Below are 18,992 nucleotides of genomic sequence, written 5' to 3'. Positions count from 1 at the left end.
CTAAGCTCAACCTTCTTGATAATCACTGTTTTGTTTTACAATGAGGATATTGAATAGTAAACCAAAATATCTCCTGAGAGGAAGGTTACTAGGGAAAATAGGCTTGAATAAATAACTTCATGGAAAATTTAGCAGGAATAATATTGTTTCATACTAAAGAATACTGAAATAGATAGCTTCATTATGCGTAGTGGAGCTTACTATATACAGGTTTTAACCTGTAATAATTGGGCACAATTATTTACTGTTATTGGTAAAATGAAAACAACCAGTGTATAAGAAGGAGTAGATCATTCTTCAGTTATTCTGTTTTGCATGAATAAACTACATATAAATGAGTTTAAAAATATTAGTTAAATCATTGTTAGCTGTATTCTGTGATTTTTCTGTAATAAATATGGTTTCAAAATAATAGATTAAACCAAGCCTTCTTATCAGCTGAGTCTTAACCTTTCCTCATAGTTTTCATAGTTGGATGATTGCTAGACATCACTACTCTATCTTCAAAACAGAATCCACCTCTTCCCCCAACTTGCTTCTCACTAGTCTTAGTCGATGTTATCACTGCAACTTACTAAAACCAGAAATCTAGGCATTATCCTTGATTACTCTTTTCTTTGCCCCCCTCCCCCCATTTAGTTTTTCATTAAGTTCTTTTGACTTTACTGCAGAAAAATATCCTGAGTTTGGCACATTACTTCATTTCATCTCAGGGAGAGACAATATTATACAATAGTTAAGAACCTGGGTAGTAGTGGTAACTGTCTTCAGTTTGAATTCTGGCTCTGCAGCCATGACAAACTATGTACCTTCTCAGTTTCATCAGTAAATGGCTTAATAGTACCTACTTTATAGGGTTATTATAAGGGTTAAATGAATTAATACATGTACTACACTTGGAATAATGCCTTATCCATATTTATTCAATAAGTATTAGCTATCATCATCATCATCGTCTGTATCTCCGTTGTTCATCTCTATCAACTTAGTTGAGGTCTTTATCATTTCTCAACAGGGCCATTGCAGTAGTCATCTTGGTCTCGTCTAGTTCTTTCCATCCTTACGGTCTTTTCACCAAAAGCAATTTGAGTGATCTTTTTAAAAAGCATTAATGCCATTATACCAAGACCCTGCATATATATAAAGAAGGGACTTAGAATAAAACCCTAACAGTTTACTAAGCTTACTAGGTCATAGATGCTCTATTCCCTGTCTGCCTCTCGACTTCAGATTCTACTACTCTTTTACTAGGTCTCTGGGCTCCAACCATAGTAAAGTCTTTCCTTGCATTGAATACACATGGCTTATTCCTACCTTAGTCTTTGGTTGTTTTCTCTGCTTATTCTTCCCTAGATTTCTATAGCTGACTCTCTTTCATTCTTCATGCCAATAGATGAAGGATTCACTAGGAAAGGGACTTTATCTCACTTGTTTCACTGCTTTATTCTTGGTTCCTAGAATAGGGCCTGGCCTGTGGTAACTACTCAGTAAATATTTGTTGAATGAATAAAAGTTGTGGGGTTTTTTTGTGTCGTTTTCTGTTTTGTTTTAGCATACCCTTCTCAAGCTCATGTATGAACATGGTGGCTGCTAAAAGCACCTCTTTGGAAGGGAGTTTGTCCTTTATTATATTGATTTTTTTGTGTGTAGATTTTGGCCATGCTAGCTCTTTAGAGAACTTTCAAAAAATGTGCATCATATTTAACTATATGTGTGTGTTTGTATGTTAGGTATTCATTTGGCAGATATTTAATGACACCTGCTATAAGCCAGGCACCATTCCAAGTATTGTAGATACAGAAGGCAACCAAAGTCCTTGCTCTCCTCTGGAGCATTCCTTCTAGTGGAAGAAGAGAGATGGTGGGACAGATGGTGATCGGTGCTGTGAAGAAAAATAAAACCAAATGAGACTGGAAGTGTCAAGGAAGGTGGACTCTTTTGGTAGAATGGTCATTTAAGCAGACTTAAATGAGTGAGCCATGCTGCTATCTGGAGGAGAGAGTTCCAGTCAAAGGATCTGGCATTGAAAATGCTGGATGTTTGGAGCAAGTCTTTGTTCCAAGGATCAGCAAGCAGTACAGTGTTGCTGGAAGTGGGAGGAGGGAAAGGGGAGGGTGGTAAGAGAGGTCCCTGAAGGTTAGGATTGGACAGGCCATTGTCAGTCTGTGAATGACTTTGGATTTTATTCTGTCTTCAGTACATCTGTGCTTTGGGGAGTAAACTTTATTTGTAGTAGGGTACATTTACTCTTTCAGGACATAGTTTCCCTTATGTATAATGGAGCACGGAATTTAAGTGAAACCTCAGTATATTCCCCCCAAAGTACCTAATACTATAATCATAGAATAATTTAATAGGATTTGTTATAGTATGCATTATAGTTTCCTTGGGTCTATTTGGATACCATTAAGGAAGAGCATTATGTTAGAAGCTATCTATTTTTAAATTCACTTTTTTTTTTTTTTTGATAAGTTTTTTTCTTTCATTTTTCTTCCCTTTGATTGGAAGGACAGTTGACTGTTAGATTATTTTCTGATGTCATTGTTTCTAGTAGGGGCATTATGTTTGGAAAATTCAGGTTTAGACTTGTGATTCATTTGGCGATATATAGCAATTATAATACAAACGATTTTTAGAATGGGTAGGGTGTGGATCAAGGAATTGGCAAGCAGGAATGCATTTCCCTACTAGATTTGCTGACCTAAGATGATGCCGAGCCTATAAGCAAATGTCTGAGGGCACCTTATTTGATGTGTATGGTTAATGGAAATTATGCTGTATTGGGGAATTGGAGAATAAGATTCATCAACGTCAGCATTTAGAGAATGGAGAGTGTGTTTTAGATTGTGAATTCTTTAAGAAATGTTACAGGACCTAAGTCCTTTTTGGAAAGTCTCCGAGTAAGTTACTTAAGTTTTTTTTTCTTTGAGATGGGGGTTTCATTCATTGCTCAGGCTGGAGAGCAATGGCACGATCTTGGCTCACTGCAACCTCTGCCTCCTGGGTTTAAGCAATTCTCCTGCCTCGGCCTCCCAGGTTGCTGGTCTTACAGGCGCCCACCACCATGCCTGGCTAATTTTTCTAGAGACAGGGTTTTACCTTCTTGGCCATGCTAGTCTCGAACTCCTGACCTCAGGTGATCCATCCTCCCTGGCCTCCCAAAGTGCTGGGATTACAGGCGTGAGCCACTGCACCCAGCCAGTTTTTTGTTTTGTTTTGTTTTGTTTTTGTTTTTTTTGTTTTGTTTTTTAACTAGTCCACATAGGGACAAATTGAAAATAGGACAGAATTGGCAAAAGTAACATAAGTGGTTAATGTTCAATAGATACTTCAACTTTCTGTTAATTTTATGTTTCTCTGTCATTGCTGTCGTTGTTCTCTAGTGATATTTTCCTTAAGTCTGCAGTAGTAGTCTAGATAAAAACAAAACTATAAATGAAAAATTTTAAAGGGATTTTTAAAACTCAAATAGCTTGTTTGAATAGTAGGAAAAAACTCAGTTTCAAACACACTAGCTTTGGATGCAGAGTCTGTACAGTCATGTGTCATTTAATGATGAAGATACTTTCTGAGAAATGCTTCATTAAGCAATTTCATTGTTGTGCCAGCATAATAAATCGTACTTACACAAACCTAGGTGGTATAGTCTACTCCACACCTAGGCTATAGAGTATAGCCTATTACTCCTAGGTTACAACCTTTCAGCATGTTACTGTACTGAGCACTATAGACAATTGCAATACAATGGTGTCTAAACTTAGAAAAGGTACAGTAAAAATACTTATGGGACCACCATTGTATAAATAGTCTGTCATTGATCTAAACATCATTATGAGCACATGACTGTGGTTCTCTTTGGCTCCATTGTAATTTAAATTATTTCTTTATTTTGAACTATTTTATATTTATCTTATAATGTTGTTTTCCTGTTGTTTTATTTTTCCCAGTATGGCATTTTCTTATGGGCAGTTACAGTCTGTTCTCAGAAGTCCAGGATTTAAACCTTTTTTAAAATCATTTTTAAAAATTTGAACTCTTGGTTTAAATGATATCTAATATGGAAGCCCTATCTGTAAGATGCCTGAAATTGGAGGTGTTGTTTGAAACACTGGACCTGGAGTGCTGTCCTCTAAGCCCTTCTCCAAGAATGGAGCTTGCCACCCTTTCTGATTAGCTTTCCTCATTTATAAAATGGGAATGATATAATACCTACCTATCACAATGGTTCATGGAGGGCTATGACTAATGTTCTCTCCCTGTTCTCTTTGATTGTAACTTCCTCTTAGTGTGTGTCATGTTCATACATCACAGATTTTCCTGATGATGAGTCATCTAAATATTCTATCATGTGACCAAATTTTTACTATGGAGAATATAGTCACCATAAACCCAGTGCCTTGCGTATTATTGCCTAAAATACTCATTAAAGTTACTAAAGCTGCTATCTCTGCCAATAGTGACATAATGGTATCTGTTGGACAACAGTGCTGCAGGCCCAGGTTGTTTTAAATGTACTTAAGAAATATAAAATGTAACTAAGAATAAGTATCACTATCTCAAAACAGAATTCCTCCTAAGATATTTTCTGGGTTATTCCAGTGTGTTTAGTTTCAAAGATTAGGGAGTAAAAGCAAGTATGTTCCAGATTATGTTACTTATTAACCCTCTTTATGAAAACTGGCTATTACTGCTCCTTGGTGTTCTCAAACTAGCAACTATTTGAGTAATTAAGTCATCTGGTCAGATGAGGTTTTTCTTTTCTTTTTTTTTTTGGAGACAGAGTCTCGCTCTGTCGCCCAGGCTGGAGTGCACTGGCGTGATCTCAGCTCACTGCGAGCTCGGCCTCCCGGGTTCACCCCATTCTCCTGCCTCAGCCTCCCAAGTAGCTGGGACTACAGGCACCTGCCACCACACCTGGCTAATTTTTTTGTATTTTTAGTAGAGACAGGGTTTCACCGTGTTAGCCAAGATGGTCTCGATCCCCTGACCTCGTGATCCGCCCGCCTCAGCCTCCCAAAGTGCTGGGATTACAGGCGTGGGCTGCTGCACCTGGCCGAGGTTTTTCTTTTCACTAACATTTTATGTTTTTCATCGGTAGATGGCTTAATGAACTCTGATACCAAGTTTCTATTGAGATTGACCTATCAATTATGTAGTAATGAATAAAATCTTACAAATAATAGTTACAAATTATAAAAACCAAATCTTTTTAAGAATCAGATTTATGAATTGGGAAATTGGTAGATCTATTTTTCACTTGCCAGGGTAGAATGACCTGGTTTATATATGATTTCAGTGATAAAAGATTAAGAAATGAAAATTATCAGTTTCTATTAGAGATATATTTATTAGAGATATTGGTTAGCTGTTGTTCTTCCCAGTATTAGGAAAATTAGAAAATTATTTCCCTTAAGTAATTAAAGGAGATATGATCTGATTTTCAGCATCTGAAAACTACGTTCAGTTTAATTTTGCAACATTATTTGACCCTTTCTGCAAAAGTTTGTATAGTGAAATAAGACTGAAAATTTAACTTCATGATACCTTGTCAGATAATTAGATTCTTTATGTTGTCTTCTAATCTTTAAGGATCCCAGATATAATTTTGTGGATTGCTTCTTTGACGATATCAGTCCGTGTGTGCTGCTGCAATAAAATTCCCGAGACTGGGTAATATGTAAAGAACAGAAATTAATTTTCTTATTGTTCTGGAGGCTGGGAAGTACAAGATTAAAGCACTGACATTTGGTGTCTGGTGAGGGCTTGTTGCTGGCTTCCTCCACAGGGAGGCACAAGATGTGCTCTCGCATAGCGGAGAGTAGAAGAACAAGGTAACCCAGTGCTTCATGAAATCTCTTTTATAAAATCCTTAATACCTTTAATAAAGAAGGAGCCTTTATGGCCTAAAGGCCCCATCCTTTAATACTATCATATTGGCAACACTTGAATTTTGGAAGGGACGCATTCATACCCTGGCATATGTATATCAAGCTCGTAAAAATTAGGCGTATCTTTTTTAATGGAATGCCCATGCACTATATAATCTTGGAGGAATTGCTTAAACCAGCTGACAGGCTATATTCCAAATATTGCCTAGATCTACCATAACAAAATTCGTGTTTTAGAAATGTGAGTCAAGAGTATTTAATGTAACATATGGTGATGATATTCATTGTGTCCCTGGGACAGAAGTTGAAGGAAAAGGGATTGTGGTCAAATAACTTAAGAATATGCTGGGTTTTTTTCCAGAAATAACATTTTATCAGATTTTAGTAACTATGATGTTAAGAAACATAAAATACCTACCATAACTTTGTGAACCAGGGGTTATAATCTGCTAACTTGAAAAAAAAAATTTAATTTGTTTCAAATTCATACTAACATGCCTGCCTGAGTTTAATTTTAATTTTGGAATATGCTGACTGGTTAAGCAAAGCTAATGTTTATTTGAAGATTTCCCGGGGCCTTTAATGTTGTAATGTTTATATTTATCAGATTAATCAGTTATTGATATTACATTGTTTTATGTAATTTTTCTTCCCATCTTCCCTTGCAAAATAATGTGCAAGTTCCATGTCAGATACCACACTATTTTATTTTATTTTTTATTTTATTTTATTTTATTTTTTGAGATGGAGTTTCACTCGTTGCCCAGATGGGAGTGCAGTGGCATGTTCTCGGCTCACTGCAACCTCTGCCTCCCAGGGTCAAGTGAGTCTCCTGGCCCAGCCTCCCAAGTAGCTGGGATTACAGGCAGGCACCACCACGCCCGTCCAATTTTGTATTTTTAGTAGAGATGGTGTTTTGCCATGTTGGCCAGGCTGGTTTCGAACCCCTGACCACAGGTGATCCACCTGCCTTGGCCTCCCAAAGTGCTGCGATTATAGGTGCGAGCCACTGTGCCCCGTCACACTATTTTATTAATGGGAAGAAGGAAAATAATTTCTTCTTTCAAGGGACTTATATTTGAAAAGTCACCACATACAGGATTTGGACCTGGATTTAGAAGTTTTCAATTCTGTTTCCTTCTTGAGTTTTGTTGGAACTGATGAGGAAGTAAGGTAGAGAAAGAAGACAAATGGGATAGAAAGTGAGGGTAGGAAGGTAGAATAGAAACAAATCTAGATTAAGATTTTTGTTTTGTCAAATTTTCTCTTAAATACTTGTTGGACTCAGGTTTTGTGGGATACCTATTGATATCTAAACAGATTTTTACAGAATAAACAGGACAATAACTTCTTCCATTAAAGTCTTCTGAAATGGCTTCCTTTTGGTGTTTGGGTGTCCTAGGATCTAGTAGTGGAGAGAACTATACTACTCTTATGTCCTCTGCTGATTGAAAGGAGTGCTCTGTTAATTTTTTTAGTAATGTTGTGATTCTGGTCATAATTTGATACTGTTGGCTTTTCTTTTACAGTTTCCTAAAAAAATTGAAACTTTATTCTTTGTTTCTACTCACTTGTCAACACTGTCTACATTAATGACTTAAGATTTTCTTTTAGAATGTAATTTCTGGTTTTGAAGATTTGACTCCAGAGGCTTATAATATATCAGAGCATATATGGCATAATTTTTCAAGTTAAACCTGTAACTTACTATTCATTCTACACAAATGTCTGTATTTCAGATGGAGCAGCTGTCAGATGAAGAAATTGATCATGGTGCTGAAGAAGACAGTGACAAGGAAGATCAGGACCTGGACAAAATGTTTGGAGCCTGGCTTGGAGAACTAGACAAACTCACTCAGGTTGGACGTAATGCTTGAAAAACTGGTTGAGGATTTGAAGTCATCATTGTGTTAAAAGTTTAATATGCAGAAGAGGATATGGATATAAGTTAAATTTTAAAATATTGCCAGAAAGGAAGAAATGTTCGAAGTATTGACAAATAAATGAAGTCATTCTAGAAGAGAAGATGTTAAGAATCTTTAGTTATTTTAAGGATGTTAAAAAAAAATACTTGTGAGGGAGGCTCTGTTCATCTAGAGGGATTGCTTAATATATGTTTCATAAATATGAGATAATTAGCTAAAAACTTTTAAAGCCTGAAATTCAAAAGTCTAAATTTTAGCAAACCCTATTACCTTAGTAAATTTGAATACATTTTCAACATAAGTAATTTCCTTCCACGTAAATATTTTCTTTTTTTCTCGAGATGGAGTCTCACTTTGTCACCCAGGCTGGAGTGCAGTGGCGCGATCTTGGCTCACTGCAAGCTCCGCCTCCTGGGTTCACTTCATTCTCCTGCCTCAGCCTCCCAAGTGGCTGGGACTTCAAGTGCCACCATGCCTGGCTAATTTTTTGTATTTTTTAGTAGAGATGGAGTTTCACCATGTTAGCCAGGATGGTCTCGATCTCCTGACCTTGTGATCCACCTGCCTTGGCCTCCCAAAGTGCTGGGATTACAGGCATGAGCCACCGTGCCTGGCCCCATGTAAATATTTTCTGCGACATGATTGCAGAATACTGACAAAACCTAATTCTAGGCTGCATTTTAAAGCAGTGGCAAAATCTTTTCATTTTGCTTTATTCGATCTTGGGTTTTTAAAAACGGTAACTTTGTCCTCTAAACCAGCACACTTTTTAGAATAAAAGGGTACTATTGTTATTGCCCCCGTTATACATTATATTCAGTATATGAAGATGGTTATGTTTATTAAATAAATTTGACTTCATGGCAATGAGAACATTAGAACAAAACATTTACTCATAAATAATGTCTTTGGGAAGAACATTTGTGTAAAATTGCATAAGTATGAGATAACTGAAGGAAAAGTAAGGTGGTCAAGGTACTAAAGTACTAGCAGCTTATTTTTGAAGCAGTCTAGAATTCAAAGTGATAAACTCTTCATGTAATTCTTGCTAGATCATTTTGAAAGGCAGACATCTTTGTGACCATAATCTGTTAATACTGTATTTGGGGGGAATTTTTTTTTTTTGAGATGGCGTCTCACTCCTGTCACCCAGGCTGGAGTGCAGTGGTGAGATACTGGCTCAATGCAACCACCACCTCCCGGGTTCAAGGGATTCTCCTGTCTCAGCCTCCCAGGTAGCTGGGATTACAGGCATGCGCCACCATGCCCAGCTGGTTTTGTATTTTTATTAGAAACAGTTTCACCATGTTAGCCAAGCTGATCTCGAACTCCTGACCTCAGGTGATCCACCCACCTCGGCCTCTCAAACTGCTGGGATTACAGGCATGCTGGCCAGGGTAGAATGTTTTCAACTCCTACTAGGATTTCATAGATATCATTCCCTTCATCTCTAATCAGAAGAAGTGACATTTTTTTTGTCAGAGATGTCTTATATCTGTAATTGCCAAGTTCTTTCTGTTTAATTCTTAATTTATAAAAAGTGTGATTTTGGCATAGAGATTATCGCTAGGCTATGCAGTTCTGTGCTGGGAGAGAGAGGAAGCAAAGAAGAGCAAATAGAAAATGATATTGCATGGAGAGAGTATGCAAGGGCCAGCTGACATGTGCAGTGTTCTTGACCATGTGGTTTTATTGTCCATGCTTGGGACGAGGGGCCCAAAAGAGAAAAGGCAGGTAGCTATTGGTCCAGCTGCTCTCGGTGGAGTAGGAACTACATGATGCTCCCCTGAAAGCAGTGTTTCTACTGGTTTGGTACCTTGTACTTTCCCCTGTATTTTAAGTTGCCTGACATAAAAGTGTGAAGAGCCACTAGTGATGTGACTGTTCTTTTCATTATATAAATCTGTCTTTAGAGAGAAAAAAAGATTAAAACCATTGCATAGTGTGACTCACTACTGTGTTGCTTTATAACACTTGGGACGTTTTCAAGAAATGTTTGACTTACGAAGTTTATGGCTAAAACCTCAAGTTTCTTATTTGTGTCATTACTTTAGTTCATTACAGTGTTATCTGTACACCTATATCACGTATTCAGTGGTATGGTATTTTCAACTTAGAATTAAAACAAGTTTAAGTTTTAAAGTTTTTAGGTAGTTGGTCAGTGTTCTAAAAAGTTTGTAAAATTTTGAATGTATGTACATTTTTCTGGAAGAGGGCTCATAGCTTTTATAAAATTCTCAGCAACCCCTTTAAAAAGGTTAAAAGAGTTCATGCCTGGGCAACAGAGCATGACCTTGTCTCAAAAAAAATAAAAAGATAGCATTATAACCCAATAGAATATCCAGCATTCTTTTAAAATTTGAAGCTTATTCAGTACTTACTTTAGATAGAAATTAAAGTTTTAAAACACTAATCCTTATATTTTGTGAATCTATTAAACAAACAATAGCTACTGACCTTTTCTCTGAATTTCTCTGTTGTAAATATCTTTTTTTCTTGCTGTAGAAAGGTTAGAGAGGAAAAGAGTATCATTTAAACTTACAAGTGTAACTTACAAGTCACCCTACCCAAAGTATACAGTATGATTCAAGATTTGTCACAGGCAGTGTAGCTGGGTTACAGTTTGCCCTCATCTTGATAGAACTGGAGAAGGACAAGAACATTTCATCATTGTTTGGACTTGTAATCACTTTTCATTAAAACAATTAGTGAGTCTTGGGTCTCAATGATTTTAAATCCAGAACTGTCCATTATCTTCAGAGTCCTTCATATAGCAAAGATTGAGGCTTTCCTGGACCTAAACCAAATCCCTTTGAGGAAAGAAAGAACAAAACGCCCTGTGTGGTTTCTATGTCTTCTTTTTTTTATTTTTTATTTTTATTTTATTATTATTATTATTTGGAGACTGAGTCTCACTCTGTCGCCCAGGCTGGAGTGCAGTGTCGTGATCTCAGCTCACTGCAACCTCCGCCTCCCAGGCTTAAGCCATTCTCCCGCCTCAGCCCCCCAAGTAGCTGGGATTACAGGTACCCGCCACTGTGCCCAGCTAATTTTTGTACTTTTACTAGAGAAGAGGTTTCGCCCTGTTGGCCAAGCTGGTCTCGAACTTCTAACCTCAGGTGATATGCCCACCTCTGCCTGCCAGAGTGCTGGGATTACAGGTGTGAGCCACCACACCTGTTTCTTAGCTTACCGTGTCCGTATTCATATACCTCACTTATTTTATAGTGCATGTGTATCAAATGAAGTCAGTCACTGTACTTAATATATTTGAAAAGATATTTACTCTGAACTATGACAGTGTCAAGTGCCTTTAAAAGTAAACATAGGCCGGATATGGTGGCTCATGCCTGCAATCCCAACGCTTAGGGAGACCGAGGTGGGTAGATCACTTGAGGCCCCGAGTTCGCAACCAGCCTGGCGAACGTGGTGACACCCTGTCTCTACTAAAAATACAAAAATTAGCTGGGCATGGTGGCACGTGCCTATGGTCCCAACTACTCGAGAGGATCTCTTGAACCCGGGAGGCACAGGTTGCAGTGAGCCAAGCTTGTGGCATGGCACTTAAGCCTGGGTGACAGGACGAAACTTCATCTCCAAAAAAAAAAAGCATGTATCTAAAGATTGAAATAAGTATAACCAAAATAATGATGTGAAAAACAATTATACTTTTCCTTAAGGCTATGACTTAGGAGAACTTTGGTTTTATTTATTATAGTGTGGCAGTTCACTTAATCATAAAACAAACTTCATCTTTTTTATATTATTGAAACCTGAATTTAACATGACTATTCAACTTTCTTTTTATAAAGAGTTTGGATTCTGACAAACCCATGGAACCAGTAAAAAGATCTCCTCTTCGCCAGGAAACAAACATGGCCAACTTTTCTTACCGCTTTTCCATATACAACTTGAATGGTAAGATGTAATTGGAAATAAAATGTAAAATAGTGTGCTAAGTCACATAATGTAGGAGCAGTACAGCTACAATTCCAAATATAAAAACTCAATATAAAAGCTACGTGCGTAACTTGACCAAGTTCTTAAATTTCTTTTTTCTTCTTTTTTTTTTTTTTTTTTTTTTTTTTTGAGACGGTTTTGTTTTTGTCGCCCAGGCTGGAGTTCAGTGGCACAATCTCGGCTCACTGCAACCTCTGCCTCCCAGATTCAAGCGATTCTTCTGCCTCAGCCTCCCAAGTAGCTGGGATTACAGGCATGTACCACCACACTTGGCTAATTTTGTATTTTTTTAGTAGAGATGGGGTTTCATCATGTTGGCCAGGCTGGTCTCGAACTCCTGACCTCAGGTGATCTGCCTGCCTCGGCCTCCCAAAGTGCTGGGATTACAGGTGTGAGCCACTGCATCTGGCCCTTAAATTTCTTGATTTGTGTATTTTATTAATATTACTAATTGAAAATATCACAGAAAAAAGCAAACTAGAATGTAACTAAAAGATAGTTGGTTTTATTAATAATTGACAAACTACATACCCAAGTGGAACCCCACAGCAAACTTAATTGCATTGTTTTCTCACTGGATTAAAGTCCAGTGAAATTACTTGTTAGTAATTTTTAAAGCAGCCACTGTGGCCTTTATCTATTGTATTCCACCTAGTCAAGTTTATAATACTGACCTGTCAGTCTGTAATTTTTTAGACTTTTGACTTCTCTTTTTATGCCCTCAGCTCTTTTGGTATTAACATCTCTACCGAAGCATTGATCATATTAACAATGTATTGAAGCCTGTGGTAAAAAGTTGCACAGAGAAATGTGGTTAAAACCATGGAATAGTATAAGATTTTTGTGGTGTTTTTGTCTTTGAACTCATAATTTATTCTTCTTTGATTATTACAAGCCTTAAAAGCAGAGGACTGTGTACTTCTAAAAATTTCTCTTGGAATTTAAAACAAAAACCAGTAATACTTAATTTTATTTGCTTTAGGCCCAACAGAATATATTCTTTTGCTTCATCATCTTCATTTATTAACTTATTTATAATAGAATGTATAAATTCTGGAAACATTATGTGTTGTTCATTGCAGAAGCTCTGAATCAGGGAGAGACTGTGGATCTGGATGCCTTGATGGCTGATCTTTGCTCTATAGAGCAGGAGCTCAGCAGTATTGGTTCAGGAAACAGTAAGCGTCAAATCACAGAAACGAAAGCTACTCAGAAGTTGCCTGTTAGCCGACATACATCGAAACCTGGCACCTTGAAAGGATTATCTTCTTCATCTAATAGGATAGCTAAACCTTCCCATGCCAGCTACTCCCTGGACGACGTCACTGCACAGTTAGAACAGGCCTCTTTGAGTATGGATGAGGCTGCTCAGCAGTCTGTACTAGAAGATACTAAACCCTTGGTAACGAATCAGCACAGAAGAACCGCATCAGCAGGCACAGTGAGTGATGCTGAAGTACGCTCTATTAGTAATTCCTCCCGTTCCAGCATCACTTCTGCAGCCTCCAGCATGGACTCTTTGGATATTGATAAAGTAACACGCCCTCAAGAGCTGGATTTGACACATCAAGGGCAGCCAATTCCTGAGGTAAATAGATGGAACTTTTTCCCTGCTATTTTATTATTGAAATAAAGGAGAAATTATATTAAAATAATGTAATTTTAATTACATTTTTAAATTCTTCTACATTTATAATTTGTCAGAGATACTTCTGAGATAGGTTTCAAGAGTACAGAAGGAATATATTATCAGATATGGTAGTGGCACACAGATGATTGAGAAGAAATTTAGTTTCTTCTTTTTTATTCTCATGACTGTAGTATTTGGAAGTTCTTGAATGGTATTTTTTATTGTAATTTGAGTCATTTCATGTGATTTGAAAATTAAAATGATTCGCAAAGCCATTTATTTATTCAGCTGATAGTGCTTTTAAATGTATGTTGATTTAAAGTAAAACTTAAGAAAACCACTTATATCATCATTGTGGTCCTCCAAGATTCTAGTTTACCGGGTTAACTCCAGTTCATTATCTTTTTTTTTTTTTTTTTTTTGAGATGAAGTTTGTACTCTTGTCGCCCATGCTGGAGTGCAGTGGTGTGATCTTGGCTTGCTGCAACCTCCGCCTCCCAGGTTCAAGTGATTCTCCTGCCTCAGACTCCCAAGTAGCTGGGATTACAGGCACTCACCACCATGCCCAGCTAATTTTCGTATTTTTAGTAGAGATGGGGTTTCACCATGTTGGCCAGGCTGGTCTCGAACTCCATCTGAAACTCCGTCTGACCTCAGGTGATCCACCCACCTCGGTGTCCCAAAGTGCTGGGATTACAGACGTGAGCCACTGTGCCTGGCCGTCCATTTCATTATCGAAGAGTCAGTATGGTATATTGGAAAGGGCCACCAGGTGTGGAATCAGAAACTTGATTCTGAGTTTTCCTTGCCACTCACTACCCATGGGACCTTAAGTGAGTTATTCTCTTAAACATCAATTTCTCACAAGTAAAATGGAGTTCGTAGTACTATATCTGCCTTCCTGATAGGGTGGTTCAGAGAACCAAAAGTTATTCATAAACAGATTTTTTTTTTTTTTTAATAGACGGAGTCTTGTTCTGTCGCCGAGGCTGGAGTGCAATGGCATGATCTCGGCTCACTGCAACCTTGTCTCCCGGGTTCAAGTGATTCTCCTGCCTCAGCCTCCTGAGTAGCTGGGATTACAGGCGCATGCCACCATACCTGGCTATTTTTTGTATTTTTGGTAGAGATGAGATTTCACCCTGTTGGCCAGGCTGGTCTTGAACTCCTGACCTCGTGATCCGCCCACCTCCCTAAGTGCTGGGATTACAGGTGTGAGCCACCGAGCCCAGCCGGAGTTCGTAGTACTATATCTGCCTTCCTGATAGGGTGGTTCAGAGAACCATAAGTTATTCATGAACAGATTTTTAAAAGATGGAATATTTTTCAGCATGTGACTGGATAAGGTGGGGAATAGATTTGTGATAACAAGTTTAACAAAAGCTGAGTTTGGTGAAAGAGAGTCCTTTATTGAGTTCTTTTCATCAAAGAGACGGTAATTCTGTCATAGGGTAGCAGCAAGAAAGAAGAAAAGTGGGGCAAAGTTAAGTCAACCTTTCCAATAAGCTTGTGTTTACAATACTCTAATATGGGATAAAAGAATCTATTTATGAATAATCAGTACTAAAGTAAAATCTTGAATTTTAACTATTACTTGACATCATTGATTTTTTTTTTTTTTCCTAATTTAATTCTTTGGATTAATTTCCATCAGTCAGTAACTCTTGGTACCCACCCATGTGCGTAACTTTGTTTTTGGTACTGTGGAGCACAAAAGGAGTATTAATCATGGTGGTTTGGAGATAAACTTGAATTATTTCTAAGAAAGTTAGCCAGTCTTATCAATCTGAAGAATAAACTTTCATTTGTTTAAAATGAAACTTATCTAAGTGGTATATATTCTATAGAGAACTTGAAAACTGATTTCTAGGCCTGATGCGGTGGCTCACGCCTGTAATCCCAGCACTTTGGGAGGCCGAGGTGGGTGGATCACCTGAGGTCAGGAGTTTGAGACCATCCTGGCCAACATGGTGAAACCCCATCTCTACTAAAAATAATTAGCTGGATGTGGTGGCGCATGGCTGTAATCCCAGCTACTCGGGAGGCTGAGGTAGGAGAATCGCTTGAACCAGGGAGTCGGAGGTTGCAGTGAGCCGAGATCGTGCCACTGCATTCCAGCCTGGCAACAGAGCAAGATTCCGTCTCCAAAAAGAAAAAAAGAAAAAAGAAAACTGATTTCTATTTTGTGATACCTGGGAATTATATTTAGGATATGAGCAGTATTTTATTAGGGGTGTGCTTTCTTGGCCATTCTTTGTTTTGTACGTTGATATTACTTCCAATCAGTTTACAGTATTTTGAGTTGGGTTAAGATGCATGAGGACAAGTTATAAACTAATCTGCGTGTCTGTCTTTCTGTCTGTAAAATGTGCTTGTTCTAAAAGTTCATACAATATAGGGGCAAATTGAAGTAAAACATGAGAAGTTCCTCTCTCCCAGCAAGGACACTTCAAATGTTATCTAGTGGTATCCATGTATATCACTGTGAATACTGCGAAGAATACCAGTACTCAGTGGTGTAATGTTTCATATGAGAGTTTAATGTAAGGTTTGGTGAGTAAACCAGGACTATAGCAGGGAAAGGAGTTAAAAAGTCTTACCTAACTAGCCTGTTCTTTTGCCTCACCTAGGAGTATAGAAAGGTGGTTTAACAAACCTGGAACTTGCTTCAGTATGCTTTTTTCGTAGGTCTAGTCTGTTCTGATTCAAATAAACTGAGGCAAGCTTTAATATATCCTGAATTCATGTATCAAATTGTCTTTAAATGCAAATACGGTTTTAAAAATATTTTAGTTTTTCATGCATGGCGTTAAATAGTTTTATGAGATATGTTACAGACAACTATCCTCTACCCACAGACACATCATATTCTGCTCCCAGAGGTAAGTAATTTTTGCTCATTTAGTTGACGCTTAGGGAATTTACCTCTTTATCATTAAATCTACATACACGTTGCCATTTCTTGGTGTTTTTTTTTTTTAGTTGTATGTATTACCTATTGACTTTTCACTCCAGAAGATGAGGGTATAGCTGTCTATACACAACTTCTCACTTCTCCCTTCCTGTTCTTCCATTCTCCAAGTATATTTTGATTGAACTAATATTCAGTGTTTATGTTAAAATGACTATATACTTGCAATTTACTGCTAACCTCCATATACTCTTATGACTACATTCCCTTTCTGGAATATCATTTTACTTTTACTGGAATGAACAGATTTTTTTAAATATTTAATTTTATAGGTGATCACTATTTCAATTTCAGACTTTATCTCAGTTGATTAAATCTCTCCGGTTCAAGCCAAATTGTGTTCCATTAATTGCATCTTCTTAAAATTCTATTCTTTTTTTTTGTTTTTTTTTTTTTTTTGTAGTCTTTGGGATTATCCTTAGGTCTTTTTTCTTAGGCTGGTGAGCTTATCTGGAGAAAGTTCTTCCAGTCTTCTATGCTGGCTGCTGAGTGTTTTAGTAGCCCATTTGGGAAAGAAGGGTTGGAACATGAGGATGGTCCCCATTGTTCCAGTCTGTAAGCTTTCATCAAATCCTTTTAGGTCAGGGTTTCTCAGCTATCAGCACTATTGACATTTGGGCTAGTTTTCTGTTGTGAGTGGCTGTCCTATGCATTGTAGGATGTTTAGCAGCATCCCTGGCCTGTACACACTAGCTGTCAGTAGTACACATACCTTCTTCAGTTGTGACAACTAAAAACGTCCACAGACATTGTTACATGTTCCTTGTAGGACAAAATCCACCCCCAATTGAGAATCACCACTGCTCTAGGCAGAGAGGGTTAACAGTAGGTCTGAGTCCTTTTCTTCATGGAAAAATGACCTTGGATTTTCCTTCTCCTGACATTCTTTTCCTGGACACATACTGGATTAAGAATTAAATATAGAATATCTCCAGGTAATATTGTTTATTGTGAAATTGACCCCTGTTGGTGAATGTATATGGACCAGGAAAACTGTCCATGAATAACTGAATTAGCCTATGAAAAGACACAGACCTTGATTTTGTGGTGTGCAGTGTAACTTTTTTTTTTTTTTAAAAGACAGAGTCTCACTCTGTTGCCCAGGCCGTAGTGCAGTGGCGCAGTCTGAGCTCACTGCAACCTCTGCCTCCCAGGTTCACATGATTCTCGTGCCTCAGCCTCCCGAGTAGCAGGGATTACAAGCACATGCCACCAGGCCTGGCTAATTTTTGTATTTCTCTTTTTGAGTAGAGACAGGGTTTCCCCATGTTGGCCAGGCTGGTCTTGAACCCCTGACCTCAAGTGATCTGCCTGCCTCAGCCTCCCAAAGTGCTGGGATTACACTTTGGGAGCCACTGCACCTGGCCAGCAGTGTAATAACTCTTGTAAATGAGCATGAACGTGTTCTTTAAGGGGCCCTGGCACTTACCCTCATTGGCTGTTACAAGGTACTGCTGGTTCCTGTTGAGCATGAAGTTTCCCTAAGCCAGAGTGTTTTCTGCACTTACCACGTGGTCTCTTTCCCTTACAATGAGCTATCACTTACGGGCCCAAAAAAAAGGGCCCGTGGTGAGCTGTATGGACTCCCTCTGAAGATGGCATGTCTGATGCTAGCATGCCAGCATGCCCTTTTTCTTTATACTAAGAGCTGAGTGAATCTGGCTTCAAGCTATAGTCTGTTGGGTCTTGTGAGTGGATATTAATCTGTACCTGAGACCGCTGCTCGTGGGCAAGTGAGTAAAGGAGGGAATCTGAGAATTAACTGCTTTCTTAAACGTGTTTTCAACCATTCTTCCTGCTTTTAGTCTCAATATCACTTGTCTGCTCTTGCTTCTGGGGACTTCTAAGGTTACACAATATAAACTGAGTGCTCCTCTGCTTTTCTCCAGTGCTGGCCCAGCATTCAGCTTTGCTAAATTGGTTACCACTCAGCCATATGCTTATTTTCCCCTCTTCCCACCCCCATTTTAATCCCTGTGAAACAATGCTTCACAACTTGGGCTACTTTATCCTGCTGGGGATAGGCAACATTTTTGGTTGTCCATCAAAGGAATGTGCTACTACTGGCATCTAGTGGGTAGAGGCCAGAGGTGCTGCTAAACATCCTACAGTGCACAGGACAACCCACACGAAGGATAATTATCTGGCCCAAAATAGTGCCAAGGTTGAGAAACCACATTTTAAATCGTGTGGCACCTGTTAGTCACGATCAGCAAGGTGGCAGTTACGGTATGTTGCATGAAGTTCTTCTGTTGAAAGTTTCTGATAAAGATCAAGAAAGTACCAGCATCAAATCTTCTTAGATTCAAGGAAATATAGGTATCTTTGGCCAGTTCCTTTCTCCTGAACTCCAGGTACATATATTCCATCTCTAATCATTATCTCTATTTGGATGTATAATTGCGCATTACATTTCTCCAGAGACATAGAACCAATAGGATATGAGTGGGAATTTATTATGGAAATTGACCGACACCATTACAAAGGCTGAGAAGTCATATGACAGGCTGTCTGCAAGCTGGAGACCATAGGATGGTAGTAGTGTGGCTCAGTCCAAGTCAGAAAGCCTCAGAACCAGGAAAGCCTATGGTGTAATTATCAGTCTTAGGCTGAAGGCC

General features: G+C 38.3%; 1 protein-coding gene across 10 annotated transcripts in view; it reads left to right on the top strand.

The window, feature by feature from the left end:
• The window catches only part of RAPH1 (Ras association (RalGDS/AF-6) and pleckstrin homology domains 1), a 107,539-nt gene that overhangs the window by 36,648 nt on the left and 51,899 nt on the right, over positions 1–18,992 (top strand). For all 10 annotated transcript variants that reach the window (XM_005573995.5, XM_045367521.3, XM_045367520.3 and 7 more), the window contains exons 2-4: positions 7,628–7,747; positions 11,626–11,731; positions 12,856–13,361. In XM_005573995.5, the coding sequence (XP_005574052.1) occupies positions 7,628–7,747; positions 11,626–11,731; positions 12,856–13,361 (732 nt within the window). The remainder of the gene's footprint in view (positions 1–7,627; positions 7,748–11,625; positions 11,732–12,855; positions 13,362–18,992) is intronic.

Source organism: Macaca fascicularis, chromosome 12, assembly GCF_037993035.2.
Source record: "Macaca fascicularis isolate 582-1 chromosome 12, T2T-MFA8v1.1".
In the NCBI taxonomy this organism is placed as follows: Eukaryota; Metazoa; Chordata; class Mammalia; order Primates; family Cercopithecidae; genus Macaca; species Macaca fascicularis.
This window is presented reverse-complemented; position numbering and strand designations above follow the sequence as displayed.